Consider the following 19,637-nt stretch of genomic DNA (forward strand, 5'->3'; position numbering starts at 1 on the left):
CTGTGCCGAGGCATCTAGGATCATCGTAGGTACGCTCCACGGCTACTGCTAGTTGTGTGGACAAAATCAGTGGTCTGCATGCACTTAGATACCAACCTCTCTGGCTTTCTGTGGCTTAGCCTGGGCCTGCTATCCTCCTCGGTGACCCATTCATAACAGAGACCCCGCCACGGGTTTTGGAGATAAAACTCCCAGAGCGGGAGGTTCAAGAGGTTTAGAGAAGGTGGGAGCCAACCTAACCCTCTGTCTGGATTGAGCATACTCCAGCCCATGCTCTGTAAAACGGAGATCAATGCGGGTGGAAATAGAAATCAGCTCCTCCAGGCTGACGGGAACCTCCCTGGTAGCTAGAGCATCTTTGACGTGCTCCGCCAAACCTCTCCAGAACACAGGGATGAGTGTTTTATCAGGCCTTTCCAGCTCTGAAGTCAGTGTCCGGAAGCGGACGGCATAATGGCTGACCGAGAAGGATCCCTGTGTTAGAGCTAATAACTGGAGAGAGGTGTCGTGAATGACCCGTGGCCCCAAAAAGACCTGCTTTAGGTATATTAGAAACTGAGCAGCGCTCAGAACCACGGGGTCACCACGCTACCACAGTGGCGTGGCCCATTCTAACGCCCTGCCCGACAGGAGGGAGACGATAAACCCCACCTTTGCCCGCTCTGTAGGGAATCGCATGGCCAGTAACTCAAGCTGGACAGAGCACTGACTCACGAAACCCCTTACAGGTGGCACTGTCACCCGAAAACTTGTCAGGAGACAGGATAATGTTGGTGCAGGAGTGGATGTGGGCACACGATAGACAGCCTCTGAGACTGCCTGAACAGGGCCGCAGTAACATTCGCAGCTAAGGTTGGACTCTCAAGAGCCGCCAACCTGCCCTCCAGCTGCCGAATGTGCTGCAGTAGCTGCTGCTTATCCGCCATTACTAACCAGACCCTGGCGCTAGTATAATGTTAGGGCTGGCGGAACGCACCAAATTATAAAATAATAGTAGGTGCGTTCGCCGCCCGGGGTCCACCGGGCAGAGGTGCTACGATGCTGCTAAGCAATGGCGGACGCACAATATGGCGGTATAACACACGCGGGTTGAACGTGACCCGGTGTGTGCTGGGCGGGCTCTATTACATCACAGAGTCGCTGAAGCACTAAACACAAATACTGAGCCTGTTCAAGCTCACAGAGCTCAGCGAGATGCACGCTCAGTATACGGTCACAGGACTCTGGCCCAAGACACAGGGTCAGCGTCCCTCTAGACCTACCGTGCGTGCGGCATTGCTGCCACGAACGCCAATAACTGCTGCAGATTGTAGCGAGGTGACAGAGACTGCCGCGGTACGATAATGCCCTGTAATGGGCCACACTATCGGACGCTAGTACAGTGGAATGATATGCACCGTGGCCTGTAGCTTGCCACTGACTGGCACTGACTCTATCGCTAGTTCCCTGTCCACACACATAATATCAGAGGGAGGGGAATCTTAATGAGTCATTTGTGGTTCCATGCATTCGTCATCATTCACACATGTAGCAACTAGAGTCTACATTAGCGCAAGGCCGAGCGGTCATGCAAACCTTTTATAGCCGAGACCTTCCGGAAGCTTCCAGATCCCTGTGATGGACCAATCAGATCTGGAGAAGGACCTGTGCATGTGACTCCCGATCTCCAATGGGAGATCGTCCCGTGAGCATGCTCAGTGAAGCGACAGAAGGACTTAGCCTCTGGAGTGGCTTGCTGCTGAGCAGCCTACGTTGCTATTGCTGGCCCAGAGGTGGCAGCAACAGCCAAACTCATAGAGCTGGTCTGAGCAGAGCGTCGGGAATGACGAGACTGCTGAGCAGGCTCCTCTGCAGTCGAAGCAGAATGGGAGACCGCCAAATGCAAGGCTCTGGATTCCTGCTGTGCAGTGGCAGGAACCAAACGCCTAACATTACCCCCCTCCTAGGGCCCTCTCCCCTCTGAGCCTCGCTACGCTCAAATGCCACGATAAGGAAAAAAGATTATAAAGCCATTTCTAAAGCTTTGGAACTCCATTGAACCACAGTGAGAGCGATTATCGACAAATGTCAAAAACATTGAACAGTGGTGAAACATCCCAGTAGTTGCCAACTGACCCAAATTACCCAAAGAGTGCAGCGACAACTCAACCAAGAGGTCACAAAAGACCCCACAACATCCAAAGAACTGCAGGCCTCACTTGACTCGGTTATGGTCACCATAAGAAAGAGACTGGGCAAAAATGGCCTGCATGGCAGAGTTTGTAAATGAAATCTACTGCTAAGCAATAAGAACAAAAAAGGCTCATCTCAGTTTTGCCAGAAAACATCTTGATGATCCCTTACTTTTGGGAGAATACTCTATGGACTGACACAACAAAAGTTGAACTTTTTGGAAAGCGTATGTCTCTACATCTGGCGTAGAAGTAACACAGCATTTCAGAAAAGGAGCATCATACCAACTGTAAAATGTGATGGTAGTGTTTTGGTCTGGGGCTGTTTTACTGCTTCAGTACCTTGAAGACTTGCTGTAGTAAATGGAAACATGAATTCTGTTGTCTACCAAAAAATCCTGAAGGAGAATGTCTGGCCATCTGTTCGTGACCTCAAGCTGAAACGCACTTGGGTTATGCAGGAGGCCAATGATCCAAAATACACCAGCAAGTTCACCTCTGAATGGCTTAAGTCCTGACCTTAATCTGAATGATATGCTGTGGCATGACCTTAAAATGGTGGTTCCTGCTTGGAAACCTTCCAATGTCTGACTTTCATATGTTCAGTTTCATAGATTTTTTATTTATTATTAAAGATTCAAGTTATTTCTGTGACCATTGTGGGTTTTTCTATCATTAAACGAGGGGTACCAACAATTTTGACCGTGTGTATATACACACTTGAAACAAGAAGTTTCAATTCACTATATAGTATATATGCATGTTTTTTCTCAAAATCTGACATGAAATCAGAATAAACCTTTCCCGTTTTAGGTTAATTAGGATTACCATAATTATTAATATTTGCCAAATACCAGAATAATGCGTATTTTTATATAGTGTAAGTAAAACATGTATGTATATTTTTCTTGTAACAAAGACAGGTTGTCTTGATATGATACTGTGTGTGGCTGCTGTTTTTGGCACATACAGGTGCTTCTCACTAAATTAGAATATCATCAAAAAGTTGATTTATTTCAGTTCTTCAATACAAAAAGTGAAACTCATATATTATATAGAGTCATTACAAACAGAGTGATTTATTTCAAGCGTTTATTTCTGTTAATGTTGATGATTATGGCTTACAGCCAGTGAAAGCCCAAAAGTCATTATCTCACTAAATTAGAATGCTTAACAAAAAAACACCTGAAAAGGCTTCCTAAGGGTCTAAAAGGTCCTTTAGTCTGTTTCAGTAGGCTCCACAATCATGGGGAAGACTGCTGACTTGACAGATGTCCAGAATGCGGTCAATGACACACTCCACGAGGAAAATAAATTTTGCATTTCATTTGGAAGTCAAGGTCTCAGAGTCTGGAGGAAGAGTAGAGAGGCACATAGTCCAAGCTGCTTGTGGTCTAGTGTGAAGTTTCCAAAATCAGTGGTGGTTTTGGGGAGCAATGTCATCTGCTGGTGTACGTTCACTGTGTTTTACCAAGACCGAAGTCAGCGCAGCCATCTACAAGGAAATTTTAGAGCACTTCATGCCTCCCTCTGCCAACAAGCTGTGACATCGGCGGTGGTCGTGCCCGCCGCCGTCCCATCAGCGGTGGCACCCGCCGCAGCTTCCTCTTACCGGCGCTCCTCCATCCGCGCTCCCTCCCATCCTGCCTCCCACTCTGCTGCGGTCCCGTGCACCTCCCTTAGGCCGCGGGCCCACGCTCGTCCGCTCTCTTTACCTGGCGGTGGGCGTTGCTGAAGGACAGGGCTTGGTGACCTACTTCCTGGCATAAGGTATTTCAGGCGTCTTCCATATTGTGAAGATGCCTGGTGATTGTGTGGTATTCCCTGCACTATTCTGACCGCCTATAGTTCTGCTATAGTTCTCTTTCCTTGTGGTTTACCTGTTCCTGCCTGTTTGTCTCTGTCACTGGTTTTGTTCCATCCTCCCGGCCGGTCTCCGCCTCGTCCTGCCGTGTATCCCCCTCTGTGTCGTCCATGCCTATCGTCTGGTGCTCGTGTCCCTGTGCTCGTCCCCTTCCTTCCTGGGGCTCCTGCCCGCAGGCAGTCCATTCTTATACCTGTCCTTGGGGTCTTCCACGTCAGCCTTCCCTCGCTGTCTGTTCCCCTCTCCTGCTGCCCCTTGCGGGTAACTTCTGCCTGGTTCCCTCCATCCACCCTCCTCCGGTACCCCTGCCCAGGTACCCTAATCTCTGTCTGGCACTCCGGTCCCGCCTGTAGCATTGCTGGTCATTCGAGCTGTCCCTCTTGGTTCCGGCTGTCGTGGTTCTGACCCCTGTGGTCCTGTCCCTAATGATCCCTGTATAGGGGTCGGTTATCACCTGGTGCACTCGGCCCGGGGGCTCCAGATCCGCGATCCAAAGGGTCCACTCTCGGACGTTGTCTCTGTTCCTGACCTTCACAGTATCACCAGGCCATGGACCCCGCCGGTGCCACGGCTGCTGCGCAGAAGGAATTGCTCTTCTTGCGAGAGAATCAGACCCGGATAATGTCCTTTATGAAATCCATGGACACCTGACTCTCTGCCCTGAAAATCACTGACTCAGGGCAAGCTCCCCTCTTAGCCAGTCTCCAGCAGGAGCTCGCGGCAGGAGCTTGCGCAGGAGCTTGCACAGCAGCGCGATGCCCAGTCCCATATTTTGGGTTATATGGCGTCCGTTGACGATCGACTGCTTGCTTTGCAGTCCTCTGCGGCCGCTTCAACCCTACCCCGGGACGCAGTTTCGTCCCCGCCTCCTCGTCTGGGAAAGCCTCCCAGGTATAGCGGGGATCCTAAGTTATGTCGGGGTTTTTTAAATCAGTGCAGACTGCACTTTGAACTTCTGCCCCAGCAATACCCCACAGATCGCACCAAGGTGGCGTTTATCGTGTCCCATCTTGAAGGGGAGGCCCTGGCCTGGGTGAAACCATTGTGGGAGAGGGATGATCCCGTGGTTTCTAGTATCCAGAATTTTCTGGAGATATTCCGCAAAGTATTTGATGAACCCGGACTCTTAGCTTCTACTACGGAGGCCCTTTTTAACCTCTGCCAGGGTTCCCTTGTAGGACAGTACGACATCCGCTTTCGGACATTGTCCTCGGAACTGGGATGGAATAATGAGGCCCTGGTGGGTGCCTTTTGGAGAGGCCTCTCAGGCAAAATCAAGGACGAGCTTGCCGGGTGGGACACTCCCACCACTCTAGAGGATCTCATATCCCTGGCTACTCGTATAGATCTGCGCTTTTTGGAACGCGCCCGAGAGTAGGCTAGGGAGAAAAGGCCCTTTAGGCTGCATCAAGCTCCCATTCCACATTCCTCTGCACCCTCTACTAGCGCCACTCTCGAGCCCATGCAGATAGATCGTATCAGGTTATCCGAGCAGCGGCGCAGGGAGAGGATGACGAACGGTCTCTGTCTGTACTGCGGTGGAGCTAACCACTTTGTGCGCACCTGTCCTGAGAGACCGGGAAACACCTCCACCTAGGCCAGGTAAGAGAGGCCTCCCTAGGTGACCATAATTTCTCTCTTCCCCTTACCCTCTCAGCTTTGATTATTGCAGGTTGGGAGCATGGATCTGTGGAGGCGTATGTGGACTTGGGTGCGGCTGGCAATTTCATTTGTCAAGAGGTGGTGGATAAACTCCAGATCCCAGTGGTAATTCTGAAAAACACGCGTGCGATCACTTCCGTCGAGGTAAACCACTACCTGAGCTCATCACCATGGTTAATGCCGAAGTAGACCTTCAAATTGGAGCGCTCCATCTCGAGAAAATAGCCTTCTACGTCCTGCCTAAATTATCCCATGCTGTTCTCCTTGGACTACCCTGGTGCAGGCTGCATGAGCCAGTTGTCGACTGGCGCTCAGGAGAGACTCTGCATTGGGGACACTCCTGTCATGAACGTTGTCTGTGGGCCATCGTCCATCCTCGTTTTCTACCAAGGCCAGTCGATCTCCCGGGTCTTCCCGCACCGTATCACGCGTACGCCGATGTTTTCAGCAAAAAGGAAGCGGATTCTCTGCCACCGCATCGGGCCTATGACTGCCCCATTGACCTGATCCCCGGAGCCACCCCTCCCACAGGGAAAACTTGGCCAAGGGTTTCTTTCGGAAATCCTCGTCCCCTGCTGGCACGTGTTATTTCTTTGTTCGGAAGAAAGACATATCACTTCGGCCTTGTATTGACTACCAGGGTTTGAACAATATCACCGTTAAGAATTGGTATCCTCTTCCATTAATCCCAGAACTCTTCGACCGACTGAGGGGGGCTCGGATCTTCACGAAACTGGATCTGCGGAGAGCCTATAATTTAATCCGGATCCGCGCAGGGGAATAGTGGAAGACTGCCTTCAATACCCGCAATGGCCATTATGAATATTTAGTCATGCCATTTGGTCTGTGCAACGCTCCGGCTGTGTTTCAGGAATTCATAAATGAGGTGTTTCGGGATCTACTGTATTCCTGCGAGGTGGTGTACTTAGATGATATTCTCATCTTCTCACCCGATCTATCCTCTCATCGGAGAAGTGTACGCATAGTCTTCCATCATCTTTGGGAGAATCATCTCTATGCTAAAATTGAAAAGTGCCTCTTTGAGCAAACTTCGTTACCCTTCTTGGGATATATAATTGTCGGGGTCGTAAACGACAATGAATCCTCATTCACCAGTCATTCCAAATCATTGTGCGAGCGCAAAACATCTGGTACCGATTAAGAATGACTCAGACACGCAGCTGATTCAGTCTTAGCTAATGTCCTGCATCCACACCTGTCAGGAGCAGTACAACAACTGGCTTTTATTTACAAATACACAATACTATATTGAGTGTTAGGGGAAGGCGTGCATTAGGCGGGGTTTATGCAGTATACATCTAGTGTCCAGTCTCTCTCTGATTCGTCAAAACGTCTCCCGATGGTTACTCCTTCTTCACATTCCTGAGTTATCTTTTTTAGGAGAAATGAAACTTAACTTAACTCTTTAGACACTGAATTTAAGTGAAAGTGAACACTGGCAGCCATCTTTAATACAGTTACATTTGCATTAGCAAGCAATTAAGAAAAACTTATTGTTTCACAGTATAAAAATATAAAAGTTATATAAGAAAATATATTTTCACCTTGACAATCCCCCCTAAACACTAAGTTTTTCCCTTAATGAAAGATCCTTCGAGACTGTCCATGTGATGGGAAAAGGGGAGGTGGATTTCTTCATCCAGACACCTCAGAAGCTCTCCCCTAGCGAGAGGCCTCCAGGCAGCTGAACCCTTCACTAACCTCACATGGAGTTCTCCCGCTGTCCCTAAACTAAGTCTCTTAACATCATCTGAGAATGGGGGGTTTTGTCTACTCTCTTGAGGGGAATATACTTAGGGATCTTCCCTAGATCAGTACCATCGTACTCTGGTGGGTCTACTTCTTGATTGAGGAAGGTGCCAGTCGGAGTTGCTTTGGCAATAACCTTTTTATACAAGGGAATAACACAACAAAGAGTTATTGATCCAATTACAAGGAGGGCAATCAGTACTATACAAGCTTGTTGAAGGAATCCCTTGAGTCCACCCAACCAGCCGGAAAAGAAAGATGTGTCTACTCCAGCATTAGTTTTCAATTCTGCTGCTAACCCAGTTATCTTTTTAAGGGCTATCATGGTTTTTCCATTCACTCCAGAGTTCTGAGGGATATAGGTACAACACTCCTCTCCCACCATCCCACAAACTCCTCCTTTCTCAGCTAATATCATATCAGGGGCTAGTCGATTTTGGAGTGTCATCCTAGTGTTAGGGCCCAATTCTTCAACTATACCTTGGAAGGCATCTTGGCTGAAATTGACAAACCTTTGTTCACTGTAATATATGTAATTGATCCATTCAACATTTTTATTAATCTGCACCTGTGGGATTATAGAAGCAAAGCCAGCATAGATCTGGTTCTGGGCTTTAAATTGGTCAGGCACCCCCCTTGGCACTCCAATAGCATCAATATATACTAGTGGATCTTCTTCATAACTCACATGGAGCTGATCGAGGCTTCTCCTTTTCCTGGTAGGTTCATCAGGTATCTTTGGATCCCAGGGTAGAATCTTGAACTGCATAGCTAGTTTAACAAGGGTGCATTGGCCTGTCCAGGCATTTGGCAACCTAGGACGGAGCTTACCATCTCCACATAACCAATAAATGTCATACATATATTGTGTATGTTTGATTAACAAGTCAGTATCTAGAGAACTATTCTCTTTGCAGAAACCTGTCTCGAAGATCCCTACTGGTGTACCTGTGGTGTCGTGGGAATTATAGCAGGTGTAATTGTCAGCTAATACAGTTACTTCTCCTGGGACCTTTAGTTTGGGTTCCTTATGAATTAGTGGGACGTAATCTGGGCAATCAGTGGGCTTCAAACCTTTCAACAAATTCATGACACAGGCAGTGGTGTTTAGGTATGCTCTGAGTATTCAACTGGTCATTCGGAATAACAAAGGTAGCTGGAGTCAAACGACCCAGAGTACAAGCACCTTTTACCCCTACTGGCAACCATTTATATGCATTGTCTCCACATACCCAGAACATGTCACTAGGTAGGTCCCATAGGGCTGAATGTTGTAATACCAGTCTATGAACTAAATCTATGAACGCAGATACATTCTGAAGCATACACCAATTTGGAAGTTGTCCTAAAGGGCTACAATACCCTACATCGGGATTTCTACAGGTGGGAGTTCCTTTCTCATATCCAGATGACTCGTTGCAAGGTATATTACCTGAAATATTAAAACAAGTTTCATTATTGCCCTGGGGAAATAAATTGGAATACTTCCAGGACGTGTTATGCAACCTTCTTTCTAGCAGTATTGGTTTGAAGGCATCAGTAGAGTGGGAAGTTACATTAAAACTAACTTGTAGGCCATACATTGGAATTTGCCCCAGGTAGGTTAACCGAGTTCTATTCCTGGGTACCCAAGCCCCCCCCTTTATATGCCAGATATTGAAGGTATGTGTTACTTCCTGAAAGATTACCCTGCCACCAAGGGTATCCTACCCATCCCACAATAGGTATTCCAACAGTTGTGTTCCATAACTTCACATTATTTGTGGCATTATTAGCGAGTGTATCAGAACAACTGGTCCAGGCAAATAATTCCTCGGGTGGCACAGGAATAACAAGGAACGGAATACTAGTGGCCGATATTGGTGAATGTGTGCAGATCCAGCAATCTGCTGGAGACTGAGTGTCTTTTGACCAATCATTTAGTATTTTTTCATGATGTTGTATAAACTTATTATTCAAGGACATTGGAGAATTTAGATTGTCCCACGCAGCTACCATTATTACAGATAATGCAACAAAACCAAACCAAAACATTATGCACTCTTATGCTTTGTTAATTCCTGTGGCTAGTTTGCAATGCGATGCGTGGATCCAGGTTGGTCGTCCTTCCAACTTAACAGCAGTAGGCGTTGTCAGGAGTACTTGGTAAGGTCCTTGATATCGGGGTTCAAGGGTCTTTCTGGAGTGTTTCTTGACATATACGTAATCACCAGGTTGTAGACAGTGAGTTCCTTCCACACTATCTGGATCTGGAATGGAAGAGAAAACTAGAGAATGCATTTGAGTTAAATGCTTTTGCAACTGGATTACATAACTTGTCAAATTATCCACATTGAGTGTTAAGACCTGTGGGTAGTACAACCCTGTGTTCGGTGGTCTTCCAAACAGTATCTCGAAGGGTGACAGTTTAGTTTTCCCCGTGGGTGTGTACCTTACTGAGAATAATGCTAATGGGAGACACTCTGGCCATGGTTTATGGGTTTGCTCCATGGTTTTCTGTATTTTCAATTTTAGTGTCCCGTTCATTCTCTCTACCTTCCCTGAACTCTGTGGGTGGTAGGGTGTATGAAATGCTTGTTCTACACCTATCATTTGCATTACATTTTGCATTACCTCAGCAGTAAAGTGTGTACCTCTGTCTGATTCAATTGTTTCAGGGACACCGAATCGTGGTACTAGTTCCATCACCAGTTTCTTTGCAGTAGCTCGAGCTGTAGCCGTTTTCACCGGGTAGGCCTTTGGCCATCCAGAGAAGAGATCTACACATACTAGGATATTTGCATACACTCCTACCTTGGTAGCTGTATGTCGTCAATCTGCCGTCTCTGAAACGGGTAGAGAGGCCTAGGTGTCGCTTTCTTAGGGACTTTTACTGTTTTACCTGGGTTGTGCTGTGCACAGATGAGGCATGATTGTACAAGTTTCGCGGCTGCGCAACTGAAGCCAGGAGCGATCCAGAAGGCATCTACCATGGCACACATGTGACTTTTTGAGGTGTGATTGGGGCCATGTGCTGCTTGCTCCATGATTGGGAACAGGGACTTTGGTGGGCACATTTTATCCTTATTCTCCCATACTCCATTTGAGTTCAGCTCAGCTCCCAGTCTCCCTCGGTGTACCTTCTCTGTTTGGGCAGCCTTTTGCTGGAGGGATTTCAGGACATCTAGACCCAATGTGGCTGGAATACGCTGACTCCCCGCCACCATCCACTGCTCTCTCTAGGCCGCCTTGTGCTATTTTAGCAGCCTCGTTCGCCCTTCTATTGCCCTCTACCTCCACGGAGTCACCTTTGTGTGTGCTTTTACCTTGACAATGCCAACCTGGACTGGTAACATCAATGCCTCCATCAATTGTTTCACCAGCTCTGCATTTTTAATGGGCTTCGAATCTGTGAAAATATTAGCGACTTTACCTGCAGCGGCTCTACACGCCTCAGTGAGTGCCTTCAACTCTGCCTCCTGCGCCGACATGTGAGGAGAGAGTGGTTCCTCTCGGATTACCTCATGTGAGGATACTACTGCATATCCAGTGTAGAATCGTCCATCCTGGTGGTATCTGGGGCCATCTACAAAAAAGAAACTCAAAGTCTGCATTAGGAACAGGTTTTTCATGAATGTGTGCAAACCCAACTGTCTCCTGACTCATCAGTTCTATGCAGACATGTTCATGCGTCATGTCAAAGTATCTTTCCTCACGCGCTAATATGGTCACCAATTCCCCCTTTTCTGAATCCACAGGCAGGAGGGTGGCTGGATTCAGAACGTTACATCTTTTGAGGAGTGACATACTCAGGAATTAGTAGAGCACACTCAAGTCAGAGCTGTCTGGCCATAGACAGATGTTTTGGTTGAACTTGTAGGAGTATGGCATGGATGTCATGTGGGGAATAGATTGTCAAAAGAAACGTCAGTGTCATCTCACATGCCTTTCCTATTACGTCTCCACTTTTTTCCTTGTGCTCCAGCATACATGACAGGTCGTTTTATTGTCCTTGTTTGCTCAATTTCTTTAGCTACCTTAAGGAGGTCTTTCGGATCTACATGTCTCCATTCAGGTCTGGCTGTCTGTACTGCGTCTCGTAAGTCTTTGTTCATACCGTCAATGAATGCATCCACCAGTATTCTAACATCAAGTGGATTTATGCAAATGTACCCCATGTCTGCCCATTTCAGCTGTAACCGTCCAAGGTATATCTCTACTCTCTCTCCTCTTTGCTGTGTCACATTAGTCAGGAGTACAGACTGCTCTGATTGTTCCACTGCAGCCCATTGTCTTAGTGACTCACAGTACGTCTCCCCAGATCGTGCAGATTTATCATCCATGCCCCAAGCCTGATTCTTTGTCACATCTGTGTGTCTTAATTATATGATCTAGTGCGTCACCTGCCTTTAAACTCACCAACCTCTCTAGGTCTGCCCAGGTACACTTATATGTCTGCTGTACTTCCTTTATGTGTCTGTAAAACGGGAATGGTTGGTCTTCAGGGGCAGGCAGCTGCTTCAGCAAAGCTAGCTGGTCAGAGGGGCTCCAGGGATAATACACCTGTATCTTTCTTATTCTAGTCACACTTCTAGGTCCTGATGGGGTTGGCCGTCTGATGTCTACTGTCAGCTTACTCCTCAAGGGCCAATGTCCCCACTACCCACTATCCACACTATTATGTCAGCTTCTTATGATCTTGTCTGGATAGGATTTAGTGCAATTCTCTTAGGTCAGTAGCACAGGTCACACAAGTAGCTATTCAGTCTGGATTTGTCTGAGTCTGACCACAGTGTTTACAAGTCCATCTGTTTTGTCTGGGTCTCTGGTTACACTTTGTCAATCAAACATTCATAATACACCTTCCACACTGCTGCACATTCTCAAGCATCATTTATTCACTTGCTATTTTCTTCCCTTGTCTGTGCCTTTTTGTACATCCAAACATTCACACTCTGGTATTTTTGCCTTTTTCAATATTTGTCCCACTTGTTTTACTGCTTCCTTCCTTCTCTGTCTCTTGTAATTTGACACAATTTGCTATACAAATCAATCACACAACTAGAAGCAGGTTCAAACACATTAATGACCAAGCAATCACTTACAATTCCCTTCTAAATTAGGCACCATATCTTACTTTTAACTTCCAATCTTCAATTAAGTACTGTTGCTTTAAAATGCACAAATCTTTCAGCGCGTACCTTACGGATAGAATTACAGAGAATTTTGAGCACAACTCACACTCAGCAGAGATAAGAGCGAAGGGAGAAGAAACTACGCAGCGCCATCCTTCACCCCTCCCGTCAGAATGCAGCGTCGTCCTTCACAGAATTCTGTAGTTCTTTAGACTTATCAAAATCAATTTCTACAAAGAAACTCAAAATCACGGGATTTCACTGTAAGAGCAGATAACTGTATAATGAGATTAACCATGCCTTGCCCTTTTTCTGGCCAAATGCATTCAGGAAACTTTACAATGTAATGCCACATATAACACGAACTATATCATTACTCAATTCATTCAGTCTCAGATGTAGATTTGAAATATCTATAACGCATCTGTCCGGGATACGGCAATGCTCGGGTGTCCTGTAATCATATATAGGGCCTGCAGTGTGTAACACTATATCACAGGGCAAATTCCCTCCCTGGGTGGACATAGCGTCTCCTGGATGCAAGGGGCCATAATTGGCAAGGTAGGCCTGACACTCTTGGGTTATGGCTGGGCCTCCCTTTTTAGCTATCTGTTGGGCCAAACCACCTCTATGCGACAGGGTAGAGTTAGCTGGGTTCACTATGGCTCCTACCTGGTGGGTAACTATGTCCCCATACCCCACTGAGAAAAGAACCTGGGAGCCCTGAGGTGTGATGTAATAGCGTGAATGACAGGGGAACCAGATTTCAGGGTCATGGGGCAACCTAGAGGATTTGTTGAGAGGGGTAGGTAGTGGGCTCCTTCCGGGCCGGGGGGATTCGAACGGACCTAATAGCAGTGGCGGGGCAGGGGGAATTGTAGCAACCTGATTGTCAGAATCTTCTGATCCCTCATCATCTCCGATAGCTTGGCGCCTCATACGCATTACGGACCGGAAAGCCGTACTGCCGGTCAGGGCATCAAGAGTGAAGGGACCTTGACCAGGTGTATTTACAAATATCACAGTGGGTTGCACCGGGAGACTAGGCCCAGAGGCCGGAACAGAAACAGGAACATTAGAGGTGGGAACAGCATCGGTCGGTGCCGGAGGTTTCTCAGGAAGTGGTGGTCCCTGATAGTACTCGCCGGAAAGTGTTACCAGCGGACATAGTGGCTGGGGAGGAATTCCGGGTGCACCAAGATGGCTGCCGGTGGAGGCGTGGCATGGTCTGGGCGGAACCCCAAGGATGGCCCACCCCACACACACGGCAGGTTTCCACCCAGGTTGGATTCTGCACGCCACAAACAGGACACACCCACGTTTCTGGAGAGCTCGTCTTGTCGCCATTATAGGGCGGTGGTTGGGACTGCATTTTCATCATCAGTGGCACGGCGGCCATTTTACAATCTATAAGATCACAGTTCAAAGGCATTTTATAACCAAACACAGGTTCCGCATTGTCTGATCCTCCTTCCCCATCAATCTCTTTCCATCCTTCATTCTTCAAGCCTCGCGCAACTCGCAGATGAGCTTGTGCTTGTTCTAACAATCCTTTATCTTTCAACATGCCTCGTTTGTTCTCTATGAGATTATGCCACATAGCCGGCTGTAATCTCCCTGACGAGGGCAATCCTACATGCTTATACAATCTCTCAACATTCTTGACTGCCTTCTTGCCTTCCCGTGACGCTACTATTGCCTTGACCTCCACAGCATCCTCATCTAACTTGTGGGGCACAGACTTCTTCTGCTTTAAGATACGCAGCATGACTCTTACAGAATACTATGGTTCTCTGCAGAAAAACCACTGGTAGCGATATCAACACTGATGTTCCACAGTACGGAGCCTCACGTTCGACGTACTAGGAAAAGAGCCTCGCGCTCAATATTTCCTTTCCCTAACCTTGAACAGCAGTGATTAACAGATTATCCTGCCACGATATTCCAACAGTCGGGAGGCGGTCTCCTAGTGAGAGCCCTCCACAGAAATACAGGTGGTCCCTTCTCGGGACGTCTTAATTACCTACAGTAGCTGGTACAATATCACAGAGGCTGCGTCTCCTATCCCTTCCTCTAGGTTGCCCCACAATCTGCAACTAGCTCAATTTATCACTCCACTTCACTACTAGACAATAGTCACGGGTAGGGTGGTTGAATGGAGTACAATGACCGGTGGAGGAGGTGTGGTGTACACGAGGACGCGCAGAATGCGACGTCTCTCAGTTGCTGGTTCAGAGAGTGGCACAGGATCGCACTCAGTTTCACCACTCGACCGGTCACCCCTCAGACCCAAGGAGACCACAGACAAACCAATAATGGCTGAGACACTAGCAAGTGTGACACATACAGTGTATATGATCTCACTTACCGTGTTTTGGAGGGTGATCAGTCCTCGAGGTCAGCCACTACAGGTATCATCCACAGACATCCAGGCATGGGTCCAGAGGAGCCTCGGATCACTGTCCACGCCCCACGTTGGGCGCCAAATTGTCGGGGTCGTAAACGACAATGAATCCTCATTCACCAGTCATTCCAAATCATTGTGCGAGCGCAAAACATCTGGTACTGATTAAGAATGACTCAGACACGCAGCTGATTCAGTCTTAGCTAATGTCCTGCATCCACACCTGTCAGGAGCAGTACAACAACTGGCTTTTATTTACAAATACACAATACTATATTGAGTGTTAGGGGAAGGCGTGCATTAGGCGGGGTTTATGCAGTATACATCTAGTGTCCAGTCTCTCTCTGATTCGTCAAAACGTCTCCCGATGGTTACTCCTTCTTCACATTCCTGAGTTATCTTTTTTAGGAGAAATGAAACTTAACTTAACTCTTTAGACACTGAATTTAAGTGAAAGTGAACACTGGCAGCCATCTTTAATACAGTTACATTTGCATTAGCAAGCAATTAGGAAAAACTTATTGTTTCACAGTATAAAAATATAAAAGTTATATAAGAAAATATATTTTCACCTTGACATAATCACGGATTCCGGTTTGAAGATGGATCCAGAGAAGCTCTCTGCGGTACTCAAGTGGCCTCATCCCATTGGTATAAAAGCCATCCAGCGCTTCCTTGGATTCGCTAATTATTACCGACAGTTTGTTCCTCATTTTTCCACAGTGACCAAGCCCATCACGGCCCTGACCCGTAAAGGAACTAAGTCAAACAGCTTGTCTCCTGAAGCCGAGGACGCCTTCCTTGCCCTGAAACACTCCTTTGCATCAGCACCGATCTTGCATCGCCCAGTGGCCCTTTGTCCTAGAGGTGGATGCCTCCTCCACCGGAGCTGGGGCGGTCCTTTCCCAGCAGGCATCATCAGGACGTCTGGTTCCCTCCGGGTTTTTTTCTAAATCCTTTTTGCCTGCAGAGTGCAATTACTCCATTGAAGAACGGGAGTGGCTGGCCATTAAGATGGCTTTGGAAGAATGGCGATACCTGCTCGAAGGGGCAGTGCCCCCCTTTACTATCTTCACGGACCACAAGAATTTGGCCTATCTGCAGTCCGCCCGAAGACTCAATTCCAGACAAGCCAGATGGGCCCTGTATTTCTCTCGTTTTGATTTCAAGCTTCATTTCCGGCCCGGGAATAGGAACATCAAACATGCACTCTCCAAATCTTTGCAGTCACCTGAGGGGGATGAGGGTCCATCATATATTATCGAGCCTGCCAAAGTTATCACAGTGGCACCTGTGATTTTCTCTACTCCTCCGCCAGGCAAAACCTTCGTTCCACAGAACAAACGCTTGGAGGTGCTGCGCTGGGGGCATTCCTCCAAGGTAGCTGGGCACATTGGGACCAAGAAGACCCTCTTGCTTTTCTCCCATTACTATTGGTGGCCCTCCCTTCACCAAGACGTGTTGGACTACATAGCCTCTTGCACAATCTGTGTCCAGAACAAGGTGTCGAGAAGCCTGCCTTCTGGTCTTCTTCACCCGTTACCTGCTCCAGAGGTGCCTTGGCGACAAATCGCAATGGATTTCGTTTCAGATCTGCCTCGCTCAGCTGGATGCACTACCAGCCTAGTCGTAGCCGACCGCTTCTCCAAGATGGCCCATTTCATCCCCTTGCCCGGATTGCCGTCAGCTCCGAGGTTGGCCGAGATCTTAATCCACCAGATCTTCAGGCTGCATGGTCTTCCTCAATGGATTGTCTCTGACCGTGGAGTCCAGTTTACCTCTCGATTCTGGAGGGCTCTCTGTCAGCTTATGGGCACATCTCTCGACTTCTCCTCCGCTTATCATCCACAGACCACGGGCAAGTGGAACGGATTAATCAAGTTCTTATGACCTACCTACTTCACTTTTCCAACGCCCATCAGAACAATTGGGTTTCACTTCTACCTTGGGCTGAATTTGCCCATAATAATAATCCCAGTGAATCCACCGCCAAGTCGCCATTCCTGGTGGTCTCAGGTCAGAACCCTGGTGTTCCGTTGCCCTTTTCCACGTGGTCTGCAGTTCCCGCAGCAGATGCTCTCGCCATGAAATTTTCGCAAGTCTGGAAGGAGACCAGGGAGGCGCTCGTGAAGGCCAGTGCCCAGATCAAGAAGCATGCGGACAAAAGATGGAAGGACCTTCCTCCATACCAACCTGGCAACAAAGTCTGGCTTTCAATCAAACATATCCGCCTGAAAGTCCCTTCTTACAAGTTGAGTTCCCGATACATCGGGCCTTTCGAAGTACTTGGACGCATCAACGAGGTGATGCCTGTCCTTGGGGTCTTCCACGTCAGCCTTCCCTCGCTGTCCATTCAGCTCTCCTGCTGCCCCTTGCGGGTAACTCCTGCCTGGTTCCCTCCATCCTCCATCCTCCGGTACCCCGGCCCAGGTACCCTAATCTCTGTCTGGCACTCCGGTCCCGCCTGTAGCATTGCTGGTCCATCGAGCTGTCCCTCTTGGTTCTGGCTGTCGTGGTTCTGACCCCTGTGGTCCTGTCCCTAAAGATCCCTGTATAGGGGTCGGTTATCACCTGGTGCGCTCGGCCCGGGGGCTCCAGATCTGCGATCCGGAGGGTCCACTCTCGGACGTTGTCTCTGTTCCTGACCATCACACAAGCTTTTTGGAGATGGAAATTTAATTCTCCAGCAGGACTTGGCAACTGTCCATGCTGCCAAAAGTACCAATACCTGGTTTAAAAACAACAGTATAACTGTGCTTGATTTCCCAGCAAACTTGCCTGACCTTAACCCCATAGAGAATCTATGGGGTATTGTCAAGAGGAAGATGAGACACGAGACCTTGGAATGTAGGCTAGCTGAAGGCTGCTATCAAAGCAACCTGGGCTTCCATAACACCTCAGCAGTGCCACAGGCTACTCGCCTCCATGCTACGCTGCATTGATGCTCAGCAGTGCCACAGTCTAATCGCCTCCATGCTACGCTGCATTGATGCAGTAACTGATGCAAAAGGATCCCCGACTAAGTATTGAGTGCATTCACTGGACATACATTTCAGTAGGCCAACATTTTGGATTTTAAAATCATTTTTCAAGCTGTTGTTATAAAGTATTCTAATTTACTGAGATAATGACTTTTGGGTTTTCATTGGCTGTAAGCCATAATCATCAACATTACCAGAAATAAATACTTGAAATAGATCACTCTGTTTGTAATGACTCTATACAGGGTGGGCCATTTATATGGATACACCTAAACAAAATGGGAATGGTTGGTGATATCAACTTCCTGTTTGTGGCATATTAGTATATGGGAGGGGGAAACTTTTCAAGATGGGTGGTGACCATGGTGGTCATTTTGAGGTCGGCCATTTTGGATCCAACTTTATTTTTTTCAATGGGAAGAGGGTCATGTAACACATCAAATTTATCGAGAATTTCACAAGAAAAACAAAGGTGTGCTTGGTTTTAACATAACTTTATTCTTTCATGAGTCATTTACAAGTTTCTCTTTGTTTACAGCCATTGACATGACGCAGAGGTTAATACGTGAGGAGCGGATAGAAATTGTGTTGATGTCTGGTGAACACAGTACCCGTGTCATTGCAGCAGATTTCAATGCAAGACACCCTACGCAAGACATGTCAATAGTTGTAAACAAAGAGAAACTTCTAAATAACTCATGAAAAAATAAAGTTACGTTAAAACCAAGCACACCATTGTTTTTCTTGTGAAATTCTCGATAAGTTTGATGTGTCTCATGACCCTCTTCCCATTGGAAAAAATAAAGTTGAATCCAAAATGGCCAACTTCAAAATGGCTACCATGGTCACCACACATCTTGAAAAGTTTCCCCCCTCCCATATACTAATGTGCCACAAACAGGAAGTTGATATCACCAACCATTCCCATTTTATTTAGGTGTATCCATAGTTTCACTTTTTGTTTTGAAGAACTAAATAAATTAACTTTTTGATGATATTCTAATTTTGAGAAGCACCTGTATATATACTTACATGTACACATCAGCAATAATTGTTTTCCTGTAAAATATAAATTTTCATTTTTATAGGAGAATTTCACCAGCTGATATCCAATGCTGCACGTCCATGTCGCCTCATGTCAGTCACATTGTGTTAAGTTTCGTCTTTGTAAGATGAGCCTTTGTGTTTATATCTGTTGGTGTGGAAACAAATCAAATATTTCTTTTCATATTCATGTTGACTGATTTACTGCCTTGCAGCGTTATACAGCAAACCATCCATAGGACATCCTACACGCCCTAGTTTTCTAAGAACCATAACGATTGACAAATACTATAAAGTCATAACTTTCAATTCATGGATTCGCTGTGTTCAGAGCTCTGCTTTTGCATCATGTAATTGTTCTCTTGTTTCTGTTTGTCATCTCTAATTCACAACGCTGAACAAAAAGCATGAATAGAAAACTATTAAATGGTGCAGCTATTCTTAAAAGTAGCAGTGGTCTGGATATAGAGAGAAAATGAAGAAATATTAATGTATCATATCATCATAATGATTTGTTCTTTTCAGCCCCTTAACCACCCGGGGTATTTCCGTTTTTGCGTTTCCATTTTTTTGCTCCCCTTCTTCCCAGGGGTTTGGGCGAGGGCTTATTTTTTGCACGCCGAGCTG

General features: G+C 47.0%; 2 protein-coding genes across 7 annotated transcripts in view; one reads left to right on the forward strand and one right to left on the reverse strand.

Moving 5' to 3' along the window:
- The window catches only part of GRIA2 (glutamate ionotropic receptor AMPA type subunit 2), a 341,569-nt gene that overhangs the window by 215,820 nt on the left and 106,112 nt on the right, over positions 1-19,637 (forward strand). The gene's annotated exons all lie outside the window — the stretch shown is intronic.
- On the reverse strand, positions 6,790-11,970 carry LOC141091142 (endogenous retrovirus group PABLB member 1 Env polyprotein-like). Its single transcript, XM_073576543.1, has 2 exons — positions 9,509-11,970; positions 6,790-8,899 (listed from the first exon to the last, which is right to left on the reverse strand). The coding sequence occupies exon 2, from the start codon at positions 8,555-8,557 to the stop codon at positions 7,445-7,447; it is 1,113 nt and encodes a 370-aa protein (XP_073432644.1). The 5' UTR covers positions 8,558-8,899; positions 9,509-11,970; the 3' UTR covers positions 6,790-7,444.

This window comes from Dendrobates tinctorius, unplaced genomic scaffold, assembly GCF_039654945.1.
Source record: "Dendrobates tinctorius isolate UK_male_01 unplaced genomic scaffold, ASM3965494v1 ptg000008l, whole genome shotgun sequence".
Classification (NCBI taxonomy): Eukaryota; Metazoa; Chordata; class Amphibia; order Anura; family Dendrobatidae; genus Dendrobates; species Dendrobates tinctorius.